At 36.5% G+C, this 25,701-nt stretch overlaps 1 protein-coding gene across 5 annotated transcripts in view; it reads left to right on the top strand.

The window, feature by feature from the left end:
* CADPS2 (calcium dependent secretion activator 2) overlaps window positions 1-25,701 on the top strand; it is a 621,734-nt gene that overhangs the window by 256,641 nt on the left and 339,392 nt on the right. For all 5 annotated transcript variants that reach the window (XM_053669960.1, XM_053669959.1, XM_053669957.1 and 2 more), the window contains exons 5-6: window positions 3,130-3,366; window positions 9,503-9,624. In XM_053669960.1, coding sequence (XP_053525935.1) covers window positions 3,130-3,366; window positions 9,503-9,624 — 359 coding nt within the window. The remainder of the gene's footprint in view (window positions 1-3,129; window positions 3,367-9,502; window positions 9,625-25,701) is intronic.

Here is a 25,701-nt window from a genome sequence, read left to right as displayed (position 1 = left end):
CATTATTTTTTTCAAAGGAAATGAAGGCATTCTATAAATGAATAGTTAAGTGCTTTTCCTGTGGATTCACTCTTATTATTTTGGAGTGTTGCTTTAAAGTATAGAGCACTATCAAAAGGATACTAAATCTTCTTTGGGAGAATTTAATTATGAATGTAGATATTTAATCACTCTGTGATAATAAATATGCAATTTTAATATTGATTATATGTAAATCATTTTAAGAGAAATATGTGAAGGTTATATTGGGGGGAAAGCAGAACAGGTGGCCTGAGACTCTGGGACTGATTTGAGAAGTGGTGCCAGATGTTCTTTCCATCCTGAGAATAAACAGGTGCAGGCGAGTCAAAGACCAGCTGCAGGTTGATGATGAACACATGCTGGATGTGGTCCAGTCATACAGAGAGATGCAGATCTTAGGACATGTTTTAGGTGATACCAGAGGAAACAGTAGTGAAGGCATTGGCTTTCTAGAACTTTAGGTGATCTTTTATTTTTCCCACATTTTTTTTGTTGTTGTTTAAGTACAGTTGTCTCCATTTTCCTGCCACCACTCCCCCCAGCTCCGCCATCCCCACTCCCCGCCCTTGATCCTACCCCCCTTTGGCTTTGTCCATGTGTCCTTTATACATGGTCCTGACAACCCTTCCCCCTTTTTCTCCTATTGTCCCCTTTCACCTCCCCTTTGGTTACTCTCAATTTGTTCTTAATTTCAATTTCTCTGGTTATATTTTGCTTGCTTGCTTGCTTGTTTTGTCGATTAGGTTCCACTTATAGGTGAGATCATACGGTATTTGTCTTTCACTGCCTGGCTTATTTCACTTATCATACGCTTTACGCTAATGCTCTCCATTTCCATCCATGCTATCACAAACAGTAGGAGCTCCTTCTTCTCTTTCTGCTGCACAGTATTCCATAGGGTGAATGTACCATAGTTTTTTGATCCACTCATTTAGTGGGTGCTTAGGCTGCATCTAGCACTTGGCTATTGTAATTGTGCTGCTATGAACATAGCAATGCATAGGTTCTTTTGAATCGGTGTTTTAGGATTCTTAGGGCATAGTCTCAGCAGTGGAATGCTGGGTAAAAAGGCAGGTCCATTTTTAGTTTTCTAATGAAATTCCATACTGTTTTCCACAGTGGCTGCACTAGTCTACAATCCCGCCAACAGTGCACTAGGGTTCCCTTTTCTCCACAACCTCACCAGCACTTGGTGTTTGTTCATTTGTTTATTATGACCATTCTGACTGGTGTGAAGTGGTATCTCATTGTGGTTTTAAGTTGCATCTCTGTAATGGTTAGTGATACTGGGCATCTTTTCATATGTCTCTGGGCCCTCTGTATGTCCTTCTTGGAGAAATGTCTGTTCAGGTCCTTTGCCCATTTTTTAATTAGGTTTTTTGTCTTCCTGGAGTGGAGTCATGTGAGTTCTTTATGTATTTTGGAGATCAAACCCTTGTCTGAGGTGTCATTGGCAAATATGTTTTCCCATATAGTTGGTTCTAAGGATCAATAAATCCAGGATCTGTTTTTTTTAAAGATAAACAAAATTGACAAGCCTTTAAGCAGACTCATCAAGAAAAAAAAGAGAAAGGACTCAAATAAAAACAGTCAGAATTGGAAGCGGGGAGATTACAACTGATACTCCAGAAATGTAAAGAATTGTAAGAAATTACTACAAAGAACTTACATGTCAAGAAATTTGAAAACCTGGGTGAAATGGACAAATTTCTAGAAAAATATAATCTTATGAAACTGAATGAAGAAGCAGAAAGCCTGAACAGACAGATAACAGCTGACAAAAATCAAAGAAATAATTATAAAGCTCCTGGTACACAAAAGCCCTCCTGGACTGGATGGTTTCACAGAAGAATTTTACAATACATTTAAGGAAGAGCTAACTCGTGTCCTTCACAGACTATTCCAAAAAGTTCAAGAAGAGGGAAAACTCCCAAACTCTTTTTATGTAGCCAGTGTCATCTTAATCTCAAAACTAGATAAACACACAACAAAAAAAGAACACTGCAGGCCAGTATCACTGATGAACGTAGACACTAAAATCCTCAACAAAATATTGGCAAACTGCGTTCAGCAATATATTAAAAAGATCATACGTCGTGATCAAGTGGAACTCATCCCAGGGATGCAAGCGATCACTTGAAAGATGGCTGCTCTGCTCTCCTCCCCAGCCAGTTGTGCACGGTGGTTTTTACCTCACATGGCACGTTGATACCTTTAAGAGGGAAGAGCTAAGTGCCAGGATGCCAAAGAGTAAAAACAGAGCTAACAGTGTGAGGAAACCTCATTTGCTGTTTGTGGGAATATAAATGTGTATAATCCCTGAGAATAATTTGGCAATCTCTTTCAATATCTATGTAAATATCAGTATTTGGAATGTGCTCTTAATTGAGTGGAAGAAATAGAAATCTAATTGCAGAAATAGGAGGTTGAATGGCAATGCTCATGTAATTCAGAAAAAATAGGATCTTTAAAATTGATACTTTCTTTTTTCACTTTGAGCTTTTATCATAAATTGACTTTCTACTTTAAACTTAAATTCTTCTAAACCTTTACTAAAAATATGAATTTAGGACAAAATCTAGACACATTTGTGTAACTTGAAAATTAACTAATTTTGGAAATACAACTGTATTGCTACTTAATATTATGGGTTAAAAGCACAACCTCTAAACAATGCACATTTGTGGAAAGAAAGATATTGTTAAAATATTATTCCTAAAAATCAAAGCAGTATATAATGAATATTAATCCTATAGGCCAGATACCACAGCTTTTAGAAGCTAACAATGGGTAAAGATTCATCTGTACACTGAAACTTCTTACATGTATGTTTTCAGAGTTTGTTTATTCCTAAGCAAATAACTTTCTAAAAATAAGGTTAATGAGGAAATCTACAAATGTTATTCATTTTGTACCATAATGATCCTCAATAGTTTATATAATGTACCTTTAGATATCATCAAAATTGCTAGAGCCTGAGCCTTTTAAAAAGTAGATGCCTTATATCTAGTGTCAAAATTTCTAAGCATCAATGTATGCAAAATATATTCTATGATAAACTGGAAATATGACTTGTGTAACATTGTCATTTTAAATTTTATTTTCAAGGAAAGAAATTTCCCCAAATTTATAGCAAAAGAAATGGAGAATATGTATATAGAAGAGTTGCGGTCTTCAGTGAACTTGCTAATGGCCAATTTGGAAAGCCTTCCAGTTTCTAAAGGTGGTCCAGAATTTAAACTGCAAAAGCTAAAACGTTCACAGAATTCGGCATTTTTGGACATAGGAGACGAGAGTGAGATTCAGCTCTCCAAGTCTGACGTGGTGCTGTCATTCACCTTGGAGGTAAGTGCTCTCTCCCCTTCTCACCTCTGACAGCCTAAATGAGGCTGTGAGTAATTTTTGCTGACCTTCGTGGTAACCTTTCAGAGTTAAAACAGTTGAAGAAGTTAAATTATTCTTCATTTGCAAGGCAATCAGGTTGTGAATGCAAATTAATATAAACTGTCCTTTAAACGTAACAGCGGTATTAGGATTAAATAATAAAATAATAAAAAAATTTGAGGCAAGTCTTCTTTGTGTCAGCTTAGGCTGGTATAAGTTTATTGTTGCAGGAAACACCAAAACGCACTTGGATGGAAATAGGATTGAAACATATAACTGCGTACTCTGTGATTTGGGAACTCCTTTCAAGCTTTTGGTTAGTCTAACTTTTTAAATCTACTTCTCTATGAGATCATGTTTCTAGAATCAAATCACATAGACCAGCAGTACTGTACAATATTGGTGACATACAGATGATGAGAAGTAGAGAATTCTTCCTTTTCAGAACATTCCGTTTCATTATAGGTACAATAAATAGTATAAAGAACCAAAATAAATGTCATGCCTTTAAAGCTACGTTCTTCAAGACTTCCGAGTTTCATGCCTTTCATGCAAATCACTGGAAGCCAAACATTGATACTGACATCCACAGTGACCTGTCTTCCTGGTTATATTTCTTCTTTGCTAATCTCCATGCATGGACTAATCCACATTATGTCTGTGGGTTCACATACAATATACACACAACCTGGCAATAGCAAGTTGAAATTTATAGCTCTCTCAAAAGTTATATCAAAGCTTTGTAGCTCGTTCCTTGTATTGTTACAAGATGCATTGTTACACCCTCTCTCCGTTTGTTCCCAGTACTGCTATTTGAGTTTGATTATTGACAAAGAAAAGAACCCTGGAGTTTTAGGAGATACAGTTTGAAATGTCATTGTTGAAATCTTCCTGCATTTAGCTTGCTTAGTTTATAGTGGAAGAAGCAAATCCTTGTTTATTCCACCTACTCCTTTGTTGGTTAATAGATTCAATTTAGTGTAAAGAATAGCAATATGAGTTTTTCTTCTGACACAGTTCAGAACACAGTTCTGGGATTAATTTATGACTTTGCCCAGTGGCTCACCTGTCTGCTAAATTTCTTCTCAACCTCTTCAGCATCTTAACCTAAGGATATTTACTTTGAAACTACACATAGTATCTTATAGGTGAATTTCTTTATCATTCCTGCCTCAGTTTTCCTACTAACTAAAATGTAAAGCGCCAACTCTTCCCCCCGCCTTTTAAAGATTTTATGTGAAACAAAATCAATTATTTAATTATAGTGTAACTTTTTCTATCTGTTTGACATTTAAATTCATTAATAATGAACAATTATTAATTCATTAAATTCATCAGTAATGATTAACTATCTACCATTACCTCTGTAAGCACTCAGAACTGAAAACAGTGCAAAACGTTTTCTCTGTTTAAAAATCTCAAATTTTTACAAATAGTTAGCTTATGAATTCTGTTTTTTCTTTTGTAAACAATATTTATTATGCTGGTGAGTTAGTGCTTAAGTGAAATTATAAATATTTATTCTGAACTTTATCGCCACTATGTTAAACAGCACTGTTTAGTTAACATTAAAATGGTCTTAGAAGAATACAAGTTAAAACTTCATTTTGCATTGTTTGAGAAGCTTACATAGTTATAAAATTGTCTTGAGGGACGAGGTGCCCGAGTGGTTAAGGCGATGGACTGCTAAAATTGTTTTGCTATGCTTTACTGCTATGTCCATAGGAGGCGGACAGTTTCTACCACAGCGCAATAGGGATCTTTTCCCTGGTACCCACAGTATTTCAAGCAGAAAGTACATGTCCAGTAATAAGCTGAAACCACATGAAGAGCAGACTTATCTTACCTGTAGAACTCCTGAGAGAATAGAGTAGGAACCCCTCTGCCCCAGGCCTGTGACCTCAGCCAAGCTTAACTGAATCATTTCCCAAGCCCATTCTCCAAGCCTTGCTCCTCAGACCTCAGATTTAGCCTAAGAAACTCTGAAAGGCAAGTAGTTAATCCAGTGTAAGGGTCTCACACATCATCAGTAAAGCTTAGAGCTGGTCCAGTGGAGAAAGGAGTCTTGTTTAAGAACTAAAGTGTCAGTCTAAGGAATAAGAGCAGATTTGAAAAACTGTTCAAATTTTACTTTTTAAGTTGCTACCTACTCCTCCCCTCTCCTACCACAACCTGTTCCCTTACCTAGCTCCATGTTTTTGCCACAGCTCTTACCTCACATATTCAATTATTTATTATGTTTATTATTCATAATCTGGTTCTTTCTACTTAGAATCTAAGTTGCAGGAAGGTGAAGTTTTTTTTATTTCTTTTTTGTTTATTGAAGCATTACAAAAGCCAAAAACAGATTCTGGTACACAGTCAACTTAATAAATATTTATTGAATTAGGAACTTTAATGGTATCAAAAAGCAGCAGTTACCCTTACAAGATTACTTTAGGTCTTTTCATTTATGAAAACTTCAGAGAGAATAGTAAAGCAAGAGATAAGCTGATCCACAAAACAGCAAGCCATTCAACAGTATGGTAAAATTAAACATTCAAGTGAGGCTAGGAAAACAAATGTTCATCTATAAAGTATGAGTAATATACAGTATCTATTAATTCTCCATTAATTCTCTTAGTCTGTTTTTAGTTAAGTCCTTATTTTTATTCATATGTTGCAATGCATTTAAGTATGAAGAAATTACAAAAGATTTGGTTGAGGAAGGAATAATCTTGAATTTAACCTTTATTTTTTTGGTGATCAGTTTCTCATATATTTTTATGAAAAAAACAAAGCAATTTGCATTTGTATTTATAAACATGACACTTCTGTTATACCAGAGCTGAAAGGAAAAACTTGTTTTTAAGATGGTTTCTTTCTTTGAGACCTTAGTCTTAAGATTTATATCACAACTCTATGAAAAGTGTTATGACTTTAATAATGTATTAAATGATTAGCAAATGATATAGATGATGCTTTGGTGGAGATTTTGGTAGCTACATAGCATGAATGCTATTTATCTTGTTTATACTAACACAATGTGAGATTTATCGGAAATGAATATGCGTATATTAAAATGCCATTAAATATATTTTATAAATTAAAATTTGAGAATTTAGGGAACTTCATGATTCAAGTTTGATTCGAAAAAACTATGACAAATAATCATATTTTATGTGTACATCCAGCAAGAATCTTTTAAGATTGGCAGCCTTTTATAAAAACATAAAAAGCATAGGTTCTTTTTGTTGTTTTAAATAATTCCTCCACTCCCTCTGCCCCTCCACCAGAACCATCAGCTTCCTCTTTATCTATGAGTCTGTCTTTATTTTACTTGGTGATTCAGTTTATTCAGTATTTTCTACATGTGAATGAAATCATATAGTACTTCTCTTTCTCTGACTGCCTTATTTCACTGAGCATAATGTTCACCAGATCCATCCATGCTGTTGGAATGGGTAAACTTTCTTTTACATCTGAGTAGTATTCCATTGTGTAAGTGTACCATAGCTGTTTTAGCCATTCATCTCCTGATGGACACTTGGGCTGCTTTCAGATCTTGGCCATTGTAAATAATGCTGCAGTGAACATAGGGGTGCATATATTCTTTCAAATTATTGTTTCAGGTGTCTTCAAATAAATTCCTGAAAGTAGAATTGCTGGATCATAAGGCAGTTCTATTTTTTAATTTTTTGAGCTATCTCCATACTGCTTTCCACAGTGGCTGTACCAGTCTGCATTCCAACCAACAATGTGTGAGAGGTCCGTTTCTCCACCTTTTTGCCAAGAACTGTTTGTTGATTAATTAATGACAGCCATTGTGACAGGTGTGAGGTGGTACCTCTTTTTCAGAAATTCCTCCTACTCAAGCCTGCTGCTCCGTACAGAGGCCTGGCCTCTCACACAGCCCAATTCTCCAACCAAAATGAGGACTCTCGGGGTCAGGGTCTCAGGGCTCAACTCTCAACTCTCCCCAGCTGGTGTCCACAGACTCCGTGGGTGCTCACAGCCCCTGTGTGTCTGCCACTTAGTCCTTATTCTCCTCACTGTGACTTCAAGCAACCAGGTCTTTTCCAGTGCTGCTCAAACCTTGTTTGGCAGGGGAGGGCGCCACTGACCGGGCTCTCTCCCAAGGACCCTGTGGCAGACCCCGTGTGCACAGGACCTGGGGCTGCAACCGCCCTGCTCCCTGCCCTGATCCCAAGGACCTTACTGTCCTGAAACACTCTCCTTACTGTCTGGTTTTTCAGTGTCCGCTACAATTTTTGGTCTCCTGCCTTCATATATGTTGGGGTACTGTTGGCTGTTTGTTCTGTTCCTCTGTAGATCGGCTAGTTTTTTCTCCTGTGTGTAGGGGGCAGTAGAATCCGCTCCCTCCTACCTCGCCACCATCTTCAGTCCCTGTGAGGTGATACCTTGTTGTGGTTTTAATTTGTGTTTTTCTAACGATTAGTGACATTGAGCATCTTTTCATACATCTATTGGCCATCTGAATGCCCTCTTTAAATAAGTGTCTATTTGTGTCCTTTGCCTGTTTTTTTGTTGAATTGTTTGTTAGTGTGTGTGTGTGTGTGTGTGTGTGTGTTGAGTTTTTACAGTTCTTTATAAATTTGGGACGTTAACCCCTTATCAGATGTCAGTAAATATGTTCTCCCACTTTTCATTTTGTTGATAATTTCTTTTGATGTGCAAAAACTTTTTAGATTAATGTAGTCCCATTTGTTTATTTTTTCCTTTTGTTTGTTTTGCCTGAGGAGATATATCAGAAAAAATATTGCTATGAGAAATGTCCATGATTTTACTGCCTATGTTTTATTCTAGGGTTTTTATGGCTTCAAGTCTAACTTTTTTAAGACTTGAATGCATTCTTCTTGTGTGTGGTATAAGAAGGTGTTCTAGTTTCATTTTTTTGCACATCTGTCCATTGTTCACGACACCATTTATGGAATAGACTATCTTTACCCCATTGTAGGTTCTTGACTCCTTTATCAAATATTAGTTGACCATAAGGCTTAGGTTTATCTCTGGGCTCTCCATTCTCTTCCATTGACCTGTGTGTCTGTTTCTTATGCCAGTACCATGCTGTTTCAATTACTGTGGTCTTGTGTAGTTTAATATTAAGTAGCATGGACACAGACAACAGCGTGGTAATAGTGGGGGATTTTGAGGAAGTGGGTTGAGTGGAGGTGGAAGAGGGTATGGGGGATAAATGGTGATGGAAAAAAAGGGGTCCGTAAGTGTTAGGATCTCTCTAAGTTTGTGATTTTTTAAAACATCCAATAGCCTCTGATGGGTGTTTCACCCAGTGAGAAACAAAGTAATCCGATGTCATTGAGGTTGTATTTGGAACAGGGTAAAGGGGAAGTAGGGGTAATAAAATAGAGAGGGGGCGGGGAGAAATGATTTGTTGTTCCACTTATTTGTACATTCATTCATTGGTTGCTTCTCGTATACTGACCGAGGATTGAACCTTTAATCTTTGTATCGGAATGCTGCTTTAACCAAATGAGCTACCTGAAATGGTCATAAAGAAAATTCTTTCATAAATACTTTAATAAATTCTTTTTATAATAATTAAAATTAAATAGTTTAATTTTCTTTAAAAATTCTTTTATAAACAGTCCTCTAATCTGAGTGAGTACAGAAGATTTCTGATGCTGTCACATATGGATGTCAATGAATTGGTCTGATGGTGACAGTGTTTGCTTGTAATAAATATTGCAACACTTTGTGTGAAACTCATGTGCATTCCTCTCATCAAATGTACTGAATTTTCATTTGTAATTTTGCTTTACTTCATAAAAAGTTGCCATAATTGTTTAAAGATCTGAGTTTAAATTTCACGCAATTCCCTAGGGGATAAATTTAGAGACTATAACCTTGATTTAATCGCTGTCAGAAGCCATTTGTTCAGAGATCAGACTTGCTCATGATGTTTTTTATTATCCCTAACATGAATAGATGTGGATTCTTAGGAAAACAAAATTCCATCTATGTTACTAGATAATTTTTTCAATGGGTCTATGCAGTTATAGTTTATGCTGCTGTCTCTCTCTCTCTAGGTACCAGTTGTCAACTTGACATGTCATTTAAAATTTTTCTTATCTTTTAGATTGTCATAATGGAAGTGCAAGGTTTGAAGTCAGTTGCTCCCAACCGAATTGTTTACTGCACAATGGAAGTGGAAGGAGGAGAAAAACTGCAGACAGACCAGGCAGAAGCCTCCAGACCACAGTAAGCCAGCTGAAAAACATGGTTTTTGAGGATTTTTTTCTCTCCCAAAGAAGCATGCTTTATTTATTTGCAGTTGTATGGTTTGACACTCTGAAATGGTGCTTGGTTAGCTTTGTCTCAATTGTGTTAGAATCACTGTGTGGCTTTCTGGATAATAATGTTACAATTAGAATGGTAGCAGAATCCCGTGTAGTACAAACAGAAAACCCAATTTGCAAATGCGAAGTTAATTAGTGGGCAATAAAATGTAAGTCATTTATAAGGATAGCATGTGTCATTATTATATGTTATTTAAAAGATAGTGCTAGATCCTATTTCAGTTATTAGAATTGTAACCTAATAGCATTTCTATTTCTGTATGTTATAGCTCTTTGGTGAAGTTGAGGGAAGGAACATGATTCTACACAGTGACTGGGAATAGTTTAGGAGATGGCTTGAATTAGAGAGCTGTTAATAACTCCTGTGCAGTAATCAGAGATAAAAAAACTGTTCTTTGCTTGCAGTTTTATGTTACAAATTCTGGAAATGAGTTTAAATTTAGAAGATGTTCTGTTTAGCTGATTTAAATTTGGGGAACTTTTAGTTTCTGGTGGAAATAACCAGACTGGCCTAAGGAATTCAAATGAAACTTGCTTGGCCTTCACTATCTTTAGAAAGAACTTTTCTTTCTTTCATTTAAACTTTATTAAAAATCTCTTGTAGGGTTTACAGGATTTAGGATTATTTGCCTTATCATAGCATCTGTATGTGGGGCCTGTTTATTCAGGAAACTTCTGTTGAGGTCCTGGGTAGGCACTAGTTAGTCCCTGAAGATGGAAATGAACAAGAAACTAATTTTCCTTATGGCAGGCAGAGTCTAAGGCGTGGGTACAGAGGATTGAATGTAAGGGGAGAGATGTATTAATGGGTTGTACAGAGTATTAAGGGGTTGAGAAGAAGCAAGTTGAAACTTCTTACACTGCCTTATACACCCCTACAGGCTTGCGCCTGACCAGTCTCATTATCTCTGGGCCCTCGCCTTGTCCCTTTCTTCCCCTGGTCCAGTCACTGTTCAGCCACCCTGGACTTCATGCAGTTCCTCAAATGCATCAACTTATTTTCATCATTCCACCTGCTTTTCCCTCTGCCTGCAGTCACCTTCCCTTTTATCTTTGGCTGGCTGGGTCCTTGGTATTGAGAATTTCAACTAAACATCACTTCCTGAGAACAACCCTCCCCTTTAGTTAACCCAAAGGGAAGCAGGTTGATTAGCTCATCACTTTTTAATGTTTAGACAAATGTGTGTCTCACCTGTTTATTTTGTATTGCGTTTTCACTTGAGAGGAGGGATCTTGTCCTATATGATCTTATATCCTAGTACCTAGTAGTATGCATTCGGAATTTATTAATTCAACTGCTTGAACTTATTTTTATGACTTAGCTATCGTAAATATTTAAGAGTGTAGTGTTTATTCCAGCAGTCACAGAAAGTTGATTTACAATGTGACACTAAAGGGAAAATGATGAGGATAAACAGCTCTTTGAAGAGGTTAAAGCCTCTCACGAAGAAGCTATGAGAGAGAGAAGGCCATAGGGAGTCAAGGGAGAGGTTTGGTGTGTGTTTATCTTAAAGATCAGCCATTTCAGACTGACAGAGACCAAAGGGGAGGGAGAGAGGGTAATGGTGGAAAGGAGGGGAAGGGACTAGTCAAAGTGACACATGGACGTGGACAACAGCGTGGGGACTGACTGTGGGAGCTGGGGTTGGGCCCGGAGGGGGCGGGCAAAGGGACAGCTGTAACAGAATAATAATATATTTTTTAAATCAGCTATTTTAGTATTGTAGTATATATTAGTCACAGAATTGTGTAACCATAGTCAGTTTTAGAGGATATTTACTGCTTATAAAGAACTCTATACCCTTTACTTATCAACCTCAAATCACCCTAGCCCTAAGCAACTACTAATTGACTTTCTCTATAGATTCATCTATTCTGGACATTTTTACAAAAATTGGGTCATATACTATATGCTCTTTTGTGATTGGCATAATGTTTTCAAATGTTTTATTCATATCAAGGGTATTTTCACTTTCTTCATATATTGTTTTTGAAGCACAAAGTTTTAAAATTTTGATTAAGTCCAATTTAAGTATTTTTCTGTTGCTTGTGTATTTGTATCATATCTAAAAATCCACTGTCAAATCCAAGGTCACAAAGGTTTATCCTTATGTTTGCACATGATCTGATGTAAGGGTCCACCTTCCTTCTTTTGTGTGTTACAACCAGTTGTTCCAGCACCATTTATTGAAGAAATTATTCCTTCCCCATTAATGTTCTTGATACCCCTTTGAAATCATAGATACTTGTGTTTATTTCTGGACTTTAAATTCTATTCCATTCATGCATATAAAAATATCTTTATGCTAATATCACATTATCTTAATTACCAGTTTTAAAATCAGGAGTGAGACTACCAACTATGTCCTCCTTTTTAAAGATTATTTTGATTCAAGATTCATTCTCTCTTTTTTTTAAATCACTTTGTATTTTTTAATTACAGTTGACATACAATATTATATTAGTTTCAGGTTATTAGACATTAGTATGTCTAATAACTCAGTAATTAGACATTTTATAACTTACTAAGTGATCATCCCGATAAGTCTTGAACCCATCTAACACCATACACAGTTAGAATGTTACTGACTATATTCCCTATGCAAGACTTGACATCCCCATGACTATTCTGTAATGGCCAATTTGTACTTCTTAATCCCCTCACCTTTTTCACCCATCCCTCCAACCTCCCTTCCATCTGACAACAGTCAAAATGTTCTCTGAACCTATGACTTTGTTTCTGTTCTGCTTGTTTATTTTAGAGTCAATTGTTGGTTTGTATTTATTGTCATTTTATTGTTCCTATTTTTCATAATTTTTATCTTTATTCCCCTTCTTCTTAAAGAAGACCTTTTAAGATTTCAGTAATACTGATTTGGTAGTAATGAACTCCTCTGGCTTTTTCTTGTCTGGGAAGCTCTTTATCTGTCATTTGATTCTAAATGAGAGCTTTGCTGGTTGTAGGTCCTTTTTATCACTTTGAATATTTCTTTCCACTCCCTTCTGGCCTGCAAAGTTTCTTTTCAGAAATCAGCTGACGGCCTATGGGAGCTCACTGGTAGGAAGCTAAGTGCTTTTCTATTGCTTCTTTTAAGATTCTGTCTTTAATGTTTGACATTTTAATTTGTGTGTGGGCCTCTTTTGGTTCATCTGGTTTGGGACTATCTGTATTTCCTGGACTTGTATGTCACCAGATTGGGGAAGTTTTCTGTCCTTTTTTCAAATAGGTTTTCAATGTCTTGCTCTCTCTCTTCTCCTTCTGACACCCTCATTATGCAAACATTGGCACACTTGAAGCTGGGCAAGGGGTTCCTTATACTATTCTCATTTTTAATTATTTTATCTTTTTGCTATTCTGATTAGTTATTTTTTTGCTACCTGATATTCCAAATTTCTGATTTGACTCTTGGCTTCATCTTCTCTTTTGTTGATTCCTTGTAATTTATTCTTCATTTCAATTAGTATACCCTTCATTTCTGACTGGTTTGTTTTTATAGTTTCTATGTCCTTTGTTATATTGTTGAATTTTGTTTCGTTCCTTTTCTGGGGTTTTGTTCTGTTCTTTCATTTGAAACCTGTGTCTTTGTCTCCTCATTTTGGCAGCCTCTCGGTGTTTGTTTCTATGTATTAGGTAGAGCTGCTACGTCTCACAGGCTGCAAAGACTGGCTTCGACCAGTAGAGATAATCAGCTGTGCAGAGGCACACCCCGAGGAACATGACTTAACTTCAGTGGAGCTCTAGTGCCCTCCGAGTCTTCCCCTTGAGTGTGCTGTTCGTGGAGGTATTTGGTGGTGCTTTGACATTATCTGAGGCTGTCCAGTGAGTGTGCTGGCTCTGGAGCCTCCTGGGAGGTGCAAGCTAGAGTCAACAGCCAACTGTGTTCTTCCCAGGGCCTCTTGGCATAAACTACAAAGCGATCTGCAGATGGTTGCTACTTGTGTTGGGCTTGGAGGTGCCTAGATGAGCAGACCAAGGCCAGCTGCCACCAGTGCTGGGCCTGGGTATGGATGGAGCATGTGGAGGCCCGGTGCTGCTTGTTTGAGAGATTTAAGAAAGTCAAGCAGAAGCCAAAATGGGCCATTCATATAGAAAAGCTGCTGAAAACAGCTTGGGTTGGCCAGCAAGTTGGACAGAGTCTTAGGGAATCACCAGGCCAGGGTGAAAAGTACCGGTTAGGTTGGTACTTCTCACCCTAGCCTGGTGACTCAGATATGGCACCTACCTGCTGACTCTGTCATGGAAGGGCTCATTAAAGAAACAGTGACCTCTGCCAGCAATTGTGTTTGGGGGAAAGCACACCTCCAGCTCTTGCCCTGATGCAGGATAATTCAGTTCCTCCCTTTATGTCTCTGTTGTCTTTCAATCAGATGCTCCCATGCTGGAGCTCAGAAGGAGTGAGTCCAAGTAAGTTTGTGCCTGTGCATGGTTCCTTTAATAGAAACTTTGTGGGACCCCAGAAGTAGCCCCTCTCTTCTGACTCATTCAAACACAATCCCCACTGAATTTTAGAGTCAGAAGTTATGAGGACTTCTCTTCCTGGCACGTTAACCCTGGGCTGCAGAACCTGGTGAAAGGCTGGGGCCTGGTGACTCCTCAGGGGGAAACTTTGCAGCTGAGATATCCCTCCTGATTTAAAAAAATTTTTAAATATATTTTATTGATTATGCCATTACAATTGTTCTATTTCCCCCCTTCATTCCCCTCCACCCTGCACACCCCTCCCCCACCATTCTCCTCCTTTAGTTTATGACCACATGTCTCAAGTTCTTTAGATTCTATATTTTTCATACTATTCTTGCCCTCCCCACTATCTATTTTCTGCCTACCGTCTATGCTACTTATTTTCTGTACCTTCTCCCCACTTCTCCTCCTCCTACTCCCCTGTTGCTAACCCTCCCTGTGATCTTCATTTCTATGTTTCTGCTTCTGATCTAGCTGTCCTCTTAGTTTGCTTTTGTTTTAGGTGTGGTTCTTAATAACTGTGAGTTTGCTGTCCTTTCACTGTTCATGTTTTTTATCTTCTTGTTCTTAGGTAAGTCCCTTTAACATTTCATATAATAAGGGCTTGGTGATGATGAACTCCTTGAACTTGATCTTATCTGAGAAGCACTTTATCTGTCCTTCCATTCTAAATGAAAGTTTTGCTGGATAGAGCAATCTTGGTTGTAGGTCTTTGGATTTCATGACTTGGAATACCTCTTTCCAGCCCCTTCTTGCCTGGAAGGTCTCTTTGGAGAAATCTGCTGACAGTCTGATGGGGACTCCTTTGTAGGTGACTGTCCCCTTATCTCTTGCTGCTTCTAGAATTCTCTCCTTCATTTTAATCTTGGCTAATGTAATTATGATGTGCCTTGGTGTGTTCCTTCTTGGTTCCAACTTCTTTGGGACTCTCTGAGCTTCCTGGATTTCCTGGAAGTCTATTGCCTTTGCGAGATTGGGGAAGTTCTCCTTTATTATTTGTTCAAATAAGTTTTACACTTGTGGTTGTTCCTCTTCCCCTTCTGGTACCCCTATAATTCGGATGTTGGAGCGTTTAAAGATGTCCTGGAGGTTCCTAAGCCTCTCCTCCTTTTTTTGAATTCTTGTTTCTTCATATTTTTCTGTTTGGTCATTTTTTTCCTCTTTCTGGTCCACTCCTTTGATTTGAGTCCCAGTTTCCTTTCCATACTATTGGTTTCCTGTGCATTTCCCTTCATTTCACTTAGTTTAGCCTTCATTTGTTCCTCTAATTTGTGACTAAAATCAACCAGTTGTGTGAGCATCCTGATCACCAGTGTTTTGAACTGTGCATCTGAAAGTTTGGCTATTTCTTCATCGCTTAGATTTATGGGCTCTGGGCCTCTGAGTTGTTCTTCAGCCATGTTTTGATCTGTTTGTGCCTGTTATGTATGAGGAGCAGAGCCTTAGTTGTTTACCAGGGCGGGGCCACCCAGGTCGCTGGTTTGTGATGCTGTATGAGGGGGCAGGGTCAGAGAGGGACAATAGTGGTCCCCTCTGCCATTTCCCACCACTGGGGCCTGCACGGTCTGTCTCACCGCTTGCTCCCTCACCAGTTTATGAGGGTGACCATGGTCAGCCCTCAGTGCGTCCACCCGCTACTCCACACCTGGGATCCGCCCATGGCTGCTGGTGCACCTGGGTTGCACACCTGGGTGGGTCTGGTGGATCCTTCCTGCCCGACCCCGCTCTGCTGCTGGCTCTGCCCCTCATACCGGCTTGGCTGAAGGGTTCCTTCTTGTCAGACTTCCGTATAGTTCAATTATCTGTGGTTTTTCTGCGTTCTTGTTGCTAAAACTTTGTTGTTTTTAAACTTGGTTGTGTGAGAAGGCACTGTACTTCCACCTACGCCTCCGTTTTGGTGAAACTCCCTCCTGATTTTTATCTGCCACAGGTGGGTTTGGGACTGGCCTATTCTGCATCTCTGCTCCTCCTACCAGCCTTGAACTGACTTCTTGTTTATATACTTAGGAATTCCATTCAACTAAATTTCAAAGGGTTCTCACTGATGGTTATTCTGTAATTTAATTGTAATTCTGATGTGGTTGTGGGAAAATGTGAGTCCTGCATTTGCCTTCACCACCATGTTGACCAGAATGAAGCATAATTCTCTTTGGCTTCACGCTTTGACTTCCAGACTCACTGAAGTGGTCACCTGTGGCTCTGTTGGATGGGCTCTTGTGCCCTGATTGCTTTGCCAGATGAGAGCTGTGCCCCTGCAGCCCTGGGTAGCAGTCATCTCACATGTTGGAACCAAGGTGTTATTCCCAAACGCAGGGCTTTGTTCAGCAGAGGTCCTTCCCTTTGAAACTATGGTGGAGACAGCCCTTCCCACCAAGGTGTCTGAAACACCTTGTCCCAAAGAATAGAGTGTGTTCACCCCTGAATCTGTGGCCCAGTCCTGTAGGTTTTAAGTAGTTTGACAGCCTTTTTTCATTTCTTCTTGTTTCTATTTTCTTCCATTCCCACTCAGTGGTTGATTATATCTGTGGTTCATGCCTGTACTAATCTCCTTATCAGTGATTGACTTGACATACCCTAAGTGTTTTCTCCAGAACACACTTTCTAGTGTTTTGTGATGTGGACAGCTAAGAATTTTCAAAATCTTCTCAATCTGATTTCTTTTTGCTCAGTAATTCTGTCTTTAATCATTTCTTTCTTCTTGCATTTTACTATAAACATTCAGGAAGAATCGGGCTACTCTTTCAACATTTAACATAGAACTTTCCTCAGTTAAATGTCCAATTTCATGCTGGCAACTGCAGCTTTTCACAAAACACTAGAACACAAACACAGTTCAGCTAGGATTTTTGCCAGTTAATAACAAGATGGGATGCTTTTCTTCCCATTTTCAGTAACAAGTTTCTCTTTTCTAAGAGAAACCTCATCAAAATGACTTTTACTGCTCATATTTCCACCAATATTCTGTCCATGATTATTTATGGTTTCTCTAAGAAAATGAGAGGTGTGTCTACAGCTCTCCTTTTTTTCTGAACCTTTGCCAGAATTGCCTTTGAAAGTCCTTCTATTACAATACTGCCTTTTTTTAAAGCATGCACCTCAATTCTTCAGCCTAGACCCATTATCCAGTTCCAGAGACACTTCCACATTTTTACATATTGTTGCAGCAGCATCCCATTTCTCAGTTTGGGCTGCTACAGTAAGAATATCATAGACTAGCTGGCTTAAACAACAAATATTTATTTCTTACAGTTATGGAAGCAGGAAGTCTGATATAAGGGTCCACCTTCAGGTTCTTTATGAGGGTTTTCCTCCTGGTTTTTCAGATGGCCACCTTCTTACTCATATATTCCAGAGACAGAGCTCATGTCTTTTCTCCCCTTATCAGGACACAATCCCATCATGGGGGCTTCACACCCATGACCTCATCCAAATGCAGTTACCCCCACAGGCCCCACCTCCAAATACCATCACACTGAGAATTAGGGACTCAATATGTGAATTTGGGGGGATACAAACACAGCCCTATTAGTATTTCATGAGATCTTGAGGGAATGCACATGCCCTAAGAATCTTAATGTCATGCTACTTTCTGCAGGATCTTCTTGAAAAGTTTTATTGCAAAATAATTTATGTAGCATAAAATTCTTCCATTGTAATTTAGGTGTTTTTTAGTAAATTTATGCACTGTGCCTCTACCACCACAATACAGTTTTAAAACATATCACTTCAAATAAGCCAGACGGTGAAAGACAAATACCATATGATCTCACCTATAATTGGAACCTAATCAACAAAACAAACAAATGAGAAAATAGAACCAGAGACTTAGAACTAAAGAACAAACCGACAGTGACCAGAGGGAAATGGGGAGGAGGATAATGGGTGAAAGATAATGGGCAAGGAGCAAGCAAAGGAACATGAATAGAGGACTTATGGGCACAGACAGTGGGGGGAGTTAACTGTGGGTGGGGGGCAGATGGGCTGGTGTGTGCAATGGGGGAAAAGGCAAGACAACTGTAACTGAACAATGATTAAAAAAGGCAAAAAAAATTAAAACATTATCACTTTAAAAAGCTCCCTCATGCCCATTTGCAGTCTATTCATGCTCCCACTCACAGGTACAGGAAGGCACTCATGCTTTCTAGCTCTGTAACTTTATTTTTTATGTTCATTTTATATAAATGAAATCATGCAACATGTAGTCTTTTGTATTGGGCTTTTGTAACTTAGCATAATTCCTACAAAATTTTTTATTTAATTGACTCAATACTTGGTCAATCAAATGAATTAACTTTTATAGAAGTAGTTGTGTTATTTTAACACTGACTTTTCACAAATAATAAAAGTTTTTATAGGATGGTTCTCATTTAATTTTTGATATCCTCATAATATAAAGGCATTCTGATAATAGGAAATCTCTATGTGGATGATTAAAACACCTAGAAGTCAGGCAGAAGATATTACAATAAGCCTCCAATATTCTTTATTACTCTACCACAAGGAAATTTGGCTAAAATACCTTATCTGCATTAACTCATGAAAACATTAACTTTTAAAATAAACGAAAGGATATGTATTTGTCATCATATCCCAGGGCAGATGACTTCAGAAATGTATGTTCCGAATGCTGACCGACTGTAGTTTTTCAGCAGCGTGGTTACTTTTCTCTTGTCATCTGGCACAACAGGAAAGAGGTTCATCTCCTCCATCATCACAGTGAATTATGCCTTGGACACATTTTCTAAATTTTATTGCTTCAACAGTTTGTGCTTTGTTGGAGACCAGTTCATCCTTCTGTCTGATACTAATTAAAGTGCCTTATTTAGTCCATATTTCCAATAAATTTAATCAGGATTTCTAGCCATTACCTCCTTTATTCCTGTACCTCGGATCTCCTGCCAGCAACTAGCTGAAAACAGCATGTGAAATAATACATAGCCTTGAATATAGAAACTGGGGTGGTATTTATAGACAAGTTTGATTTGTAAAAGTGATAGTGAGGTCATCTGTTTAAGTTTTGGTTTTAGTTTTAATTATTTTTAATATAAGGAAGGGAATGTAGATAAATTGCATTTTTTATATATGAAGAAAACTCTGTTTATGGATATTTAAGTCATTGTTTCATAGTTTCTCAGTCAACTGTGAAAATATTTGTTCTTTAGAATGCAGTACAGAGGCATTATTACAGCACATTTATAGCTTTTTTTAACCATTTCCAGACATTTCATTATTTCACTTTTAGCCTGTACCTTTAATGATACCATCTAAAAGGAATTAGCAAGGAGAATGACAAGCTGATGGCAGAGGGACCACAGAGGGGCCATGTTGTGGTCATGTCATCACAAATCTCATCTCTACTGATCTTTAACACCCTTTCTCTACAGATGATGGGCATCCTTTGAATGCCTAAAACACAAGAGCTAATAATGCCTTATGGAGGGCCAAGATAGATCTTGGTACTGATGAAATAAAAGTGAGGAAATTAGTTGTTAGAAACAAACCAGGGACTAGGGGGAGAGGTAATGGGGAATTGTCTTCAGTGGGTATAAAATTTCAATTATGCAAGATGAATAAATTCTAGAGATCCATACAACACTGTGTCTGTAGTTAGCAATCTGTATTGTACACCTAAAATTTTGGGGGACAATTGTATTTGAACAACAATAAAAAATAAATAAATAGAAATAGGTTTAGAAAAAAACAATAAAAGTAGATAATAAAAGATCTTAATACTCATAACTCTTTTTAAAAAGTTTATTAAGAGGATAGGTCTCATGTTAAATATTCTTACTGCAATGAAAAACAAAATCACAGGAGGCATCGCTGGTTTTTGCTACATCCTCTATATCTCTTTTGTCCCATAGTGCCATTTTATTAAAGACATTTGAAGGTTAATTGGTTCTTTAGTCCCCACACCCTTCAAAGTAATAAAATAGAAAGGCAAGAAGCCATAAGAAAAACCGATGAGTTGTATCAATACAGAAATATATTTACAGATATTAGGACAGAACATTCTTCTACCTCATGAAAATGATGGGAAATACTGGCATCAGCACACATTTTCAGAAACTTTAAATTCTGAACCAGAATTGTAATAATCTGTTGAACTATTGAAAGAGTATTGCAGGTACAAATGGAAAGCTTATGAGAATGATAAGCTACTGGAGTATTTGAGAGAGATTAAATACAGACTGCGTATAAACTGAGAGAAGCTAACCATGCTTTGTAAAAGCATATTAGTTTTCATTTTAATATTGTAATGTCAGAATTAGTTTTGAAGTGTAATTCATTGGCCAGCTACTCTTGCAGACTAGAGGAAAAAAATGCTGCATTTTTGAATGATCTATCAAAAAGTCTGCCTGTTTTTAATAAACCAAAGGGAAAACTCTCAACCTGCACAAATGTTTCATCTTTTCTCATTTTTATCTTTAAAAACATGAGTTTTCTTCCTGTCATATAAATAAATTCACCAGAAGATACTACTGGTGCAGAACAAAGTAAAACCTAAGGAGCCAAACATTAGCTAAATACAGAAATAGTATTCCTTGAGAATTTTTTGCAATTGAAGGGAGGTAATCTGGGGATCCTTATAATTAGGGCATCTGAAGTAAGGGAAAATATGATGGATTAAGATCCCAGATGCTTGTTGAAGAGCTCTAGTGACAAGCAGGGTTGAGAGAGCTGGGAGAAAGTTTGTATAATTATAATTTTCAAAATCCCTGATATATTTAGAGCTTGTAAATAACTTTTCTTTATAAGCTATGCAATCCCTGCTATATGCAAATTCACTTTCTCAACCCTCTCTTCACAGTCACCCTTTTTTGCCTTTACAAAAAAAAAGGGGGGTGCACTCTCACTCAGCTAGAGTCTTACAGTAGTTCTTGCCTCGGTGGAAAAGCCTCCAGACTACCATTCAAAAGAAAAATTTCTAATGCTTGTGTTAGTTTTAAGGAATGTTGTAACACATTCTTCTGTAAGTTAGATGGCTTCTACTTCTTTGCTTTCAACAAAGATGATGAAGGACTTAAAATTTCAACTACTAAATGATTGAAAAATACTGTTCGTTATGAATCACTGTATTGTCCTGGACATTCAAATCAGTGATTTTTTTAAATCACTATTATTTTTATTATTTTTTCATTACAGTTGACATTCAGTATTGTTTTATTTTAGTTTGAGGTATACAGCACAGTGGCTAAACAAAAATTTCTGTTTTTTTAATCAATTCAAGTACAGTTTTCTGCCTTTTCCCCCCATCCCAGTCCAACCCCCCAGTCCTCCCCACCTCCCTCCCATTTCCACCCCACCCCCGGCCCCCGTTATTGTCCCTGCATCCTTTATAATTATTCCTGCAAACCCTTCACCCTTTTCCCCTGAAATTCCCTCCCGTTTCCTCTGGTCACTTTCAGCCTGTTCTCAATTTCAAGCAAATTGGTGCGTATTGCTATAATGATGTCCCATCTACTTATTTTTCTAGTTTAAAATTGAAAAACAAAAAACTAGATTAAAATGGAAAAATAAACAAAAAGAAAAAAGCAATTAAAAAAGAAGAAGAGAGAATTTGGTGCAGAGCTCTGTCTCAATCTAGAATTAAGTAGTATTCAATAGTGGCTGTGTAAGCTAATTGGAAAAAACAGTATTATCTGTTTCATTAAGAGATGTGTATCTAATCAACTATTTTATTTTTCATATTTTCTATTAACAATCATTTGTCATTTGGGATTAGTTGAGTACTAATATTTATAATAAAAACTGAATTCAGAAGGAATTTTATTATTTTAATTTTTGGGTTTTCATTTATTTTTGACAAGTAAAAATTGTATATGTTTAAAATGTACATGATGTTCTGAAATGATTATCACATTCAAACTCTCTTATTTATTTTAAAAATCAATTACATATTGAAATAATATTTTGGATATATTGGGTTAAATAAAACATTCAAATTAAAGAAAACTGTCCAATCTACCACATATCATAGTTATCTTTGTCATGTGTGGGTAGTGAAAGCATGTGAGATCTAGTTATCCTGTTAGCAGATTTTAAGTATGCAGTACATTTTATGAACTGTAGTTACCACACTTGACCATTACATCTTCAGGACTTGTAACTCAGAGTTTGTACTGTCTGATAACTCTCTCTTCTCTGTCCCCACCCTTAGCTCTGGTAGTCACCGTTCTTTTGCTGTTGAGTTTGACTTCGTTTGTTTATTTGTATTTATGTTCCTTGTACAAGTGAGATCATGTATTATTTGGTTTTTGTTTGTTTGCTTTATTTCACTTAGCATGATGACTTTAGGTCTATCCATACTGTGGCAAATGACAGTACCAACTTTTTGTTTTGATGATTTTATTTATTTATTTACTTACTTATTTATTTACAAATTTACTTGGGTAACATTAGTTAATAAAATATAGGTTTCAGGTATACAGTTCTGTAATACATCATCTGTATATTTATTATGTGTTTAGCACCCAAAGTCAGATCTTCTGTCACCATATATTTGATCCCCTTTAATCTTTACTAACTCCCTCTGGTAACCTTTTCTCTGGTAACCACTATACTATTGTCTGTATCTATGAGTTTTTGTTTGTCTTATTTGTTCTTTTGTTGCTTTCAGTTTTATAACCCACATATGAGTGATATCATGTGGTTCTTGACTTTTTCCATCCAACTTACTGCACTTAGCATGTCTCAAGAGGTATCCATGTTGTCATAAAGGGCAGTATTTCCTCTTGTCTGAGTAGTATTCCACTGTGTATATGTATTACATCTTCTTTATCCAATCATCAGTTGAAAGGCACTACAGTTGTTTTCATGTCTTGGCCACTGTGAATAATGCTGCAGTGAACATATATATATATATATATATATATATATATATATATATATATATATATATATATATATATATTGGGTCTTTATGAATAAATGACTTCAAATTTTGTGGGTAGATACCCAGAAGAAGAGTTGCTATGTCATATAATAACTCTATTGTAATGCAAACAACATGATTCTTTATACAAACAATCCTAAAGACTTCACCAAAAAACTTTTGAAAACAATAAACAAATACAGTAAAATTTCAGGGTACAAAATTTATATACAAAAATCCATTGCATTCCTTGATACTCCAGAAATTTCATGAAAATTCAGAAAAATATATGAGAAGAAACAATTTATTTTTTGCAATTACAAAAAAGAATAAAATACTTAGAAATAAACTTAACAAAGGACGTGAATGAGCTATACACTAAAACCTACAAGATATTATTAAAAGAAATGAAAGAAGACACAAAGAAATAGAAAGGTATTTTGTGTTCATGGACTTGAATAAACAACATAGTTAAAATGACCATATTACCCAAAGCAATATACAGAGTTAATGCAGCCCCATTAAAATCCCAATGGCATTTTTTAAAGAAATAGAACCAAAATCACTAGATTTGCATAGAACTACAAAAGACCCTGAATGGCCAAAGCAATCTTGAGAAAAAAGAACAAAGCTGGAAGTGTCACACTCCCCGATTTCAAATTATACTGTGAAGCAACAGTTACCAAAACAGCAGGGTATTGGCAGTAAAGCAAATACACAGACCAGTGGAAAAGAAATGAAAGCCTAAAAAATAAACCTGTGTGTGTGTGTGTGTGTATACACACACACACACACACACATACATACACACACTATATAGACTATATATATAGTCTATATAGAGACAGACTTCCTCCTTTTTAAGGCTGCATAGTATTTTATTATATGCATCACACCCAGTTTTTTTAGCCATTTACCTAGTTGATGAACATTTAGGTTGTTTACATATCTTGACTACTGTGAAAAATACTGCAGCGAACACAGGAGTGCAGATACTGTTCAAGATAGTGATTTTATTTCCTTTGGGTATATCCTAGAATTAGATTGATGAATCATATGGAAGTTCAATTTTTATTTTTTTGAGGAATATTTGTACTGTTTTTTTTAATGGCTAATTTATATCTCCATCAATAGCTGAAAAGTTTTCTCTTTTCTTTATGTCCTTGCCAATACTTATACTTTCTTTTGGCTCTGTGATAATAACCATACTATCAGGTGTTAGGTAATATACTTTTGAGTTGCATTTCTCTAATGATTAGTGATGTTCAGTATTTTTTCATATACTTTTTGGCCTTTGGATGTCTTCTTTGGGAAAATGTCTGTTCCTGTTCTCTGCCAAACTTTAAAAAAGAAATGTTTGCTCACTTTTTAAGTAGGATTTATTTTTGCTATTGAGTGGAATGAGTTTCTTATATATTCTGGGGATTAACCCATTATCAGATTTATAGTTCACAAATATTGTCTCCCATTTCAAAGGATGCCTTTTTACTTTGTTGATTATTTCCTTTGCTATGTCAAAGCATTTTAATTTGATTGGTTTTTGCTTTTGTTGCTTATGCTTTTATTTAAAAAATTATGAAAAGATTAATGTTAGGGAGCTTTTATTAAAAAAATTTATTAAAAGATTAATGTCAGGGAGCTTTCTCCTTATGTTTTATTTTAAGATTTTATGATTTCAAGCCTTACATTTAAGTCTTTAATTTATTTTTAATTTATTTTTGTGTGTGGTATAAGGATCTAATTTTATTCTGTTGTATGTTGATATCCAGTTTCCCTAACACCGTTTATTGAAGAAACTATCCTTTGTCTACTGTATATTCTTGGTTTCTTTGTCAACAGTCAGTTGATTGCATGTGCATGGGTTTATTTCTGGGCTCGCTATTCTATCCCACTGGTCTGTGCATTTGTTTTAATGCTGGTACCATAGTGTTTTGATACAGCTTTGTAAAATATAGTTTGAAGTTGGGAGTGTGATGCTTCCAGCTTAGTTCCTATTTCTAAATATTGCTTTAGCAATTCAAAATCTTTTGTACTTCAAACTAATTTTAGGAATTTTTTTTATTTCTTTGAAAACTGCAATTGGAATTTTGATAGGAATTGCATTGATTGTGTACCTCACTAAGGGTAGAGAAAACTTTTAAACAATATTCTTGCAATTTATGAACAAGAGATATCTTTCAATTTATTTGTGTTTTCTAAATTCCTTTCATTAACATCTTAGAGTTTTCAGTGTTCAGATTATTTACCTCCTTGGTTAAATTTATTCCTAAATATTTTTTCTTGTCATTGATATTGTAAATGGGGTTGTTTTCTTAATGTCTTTTATGGGTGGCTCATCATTAGCATGTGAAAATGTAATTGATTTTATGTTGATTACGTATCCTGCATCTTTACTGAATTCACTGATCACTTTTAACAGTATTTTGGTTGCATCATTGAGGGTTTTTACCATCTCATCTGCAGAGACAATTTTACTTCTTCCTTTCTGGTTTGGATGCCTTTTATTTTTTTCATGCCTAATTGCTCTGGCAAGGACTTCTAGAATTATGGTGAATAAAAGTAATAAGCTCACTTGCCTTATTCCTGATTTTAAAGGGAAAGCTTTCTGTTTTTCACCATTGAGTATAATAATATTAGCTGTG

The sequence above is a fragment of the Artibeus jamaicensis genome, unplaced genomic scaffold (assembly GCF_021234435.1).
Source record: "Artibeus jamaicensis isolate MK-2021 breed Jamaican fruit bat unplaced genomic scaffold, CSHL_Jam_final contig_540, whole genome shotgun sequence".
Lineage (NCBI taxonomy): Eukaryota > Metazoa > Chordata > Mammalia > Chiroptera > Phyllostomidae > Artibeus > Artibeus jamaicensis.
The sequence above is the reverse complement of the archived record's forward strand: the minus strand, read 5'-3'. Positions and strand labels throughout refer to the sequence as shown.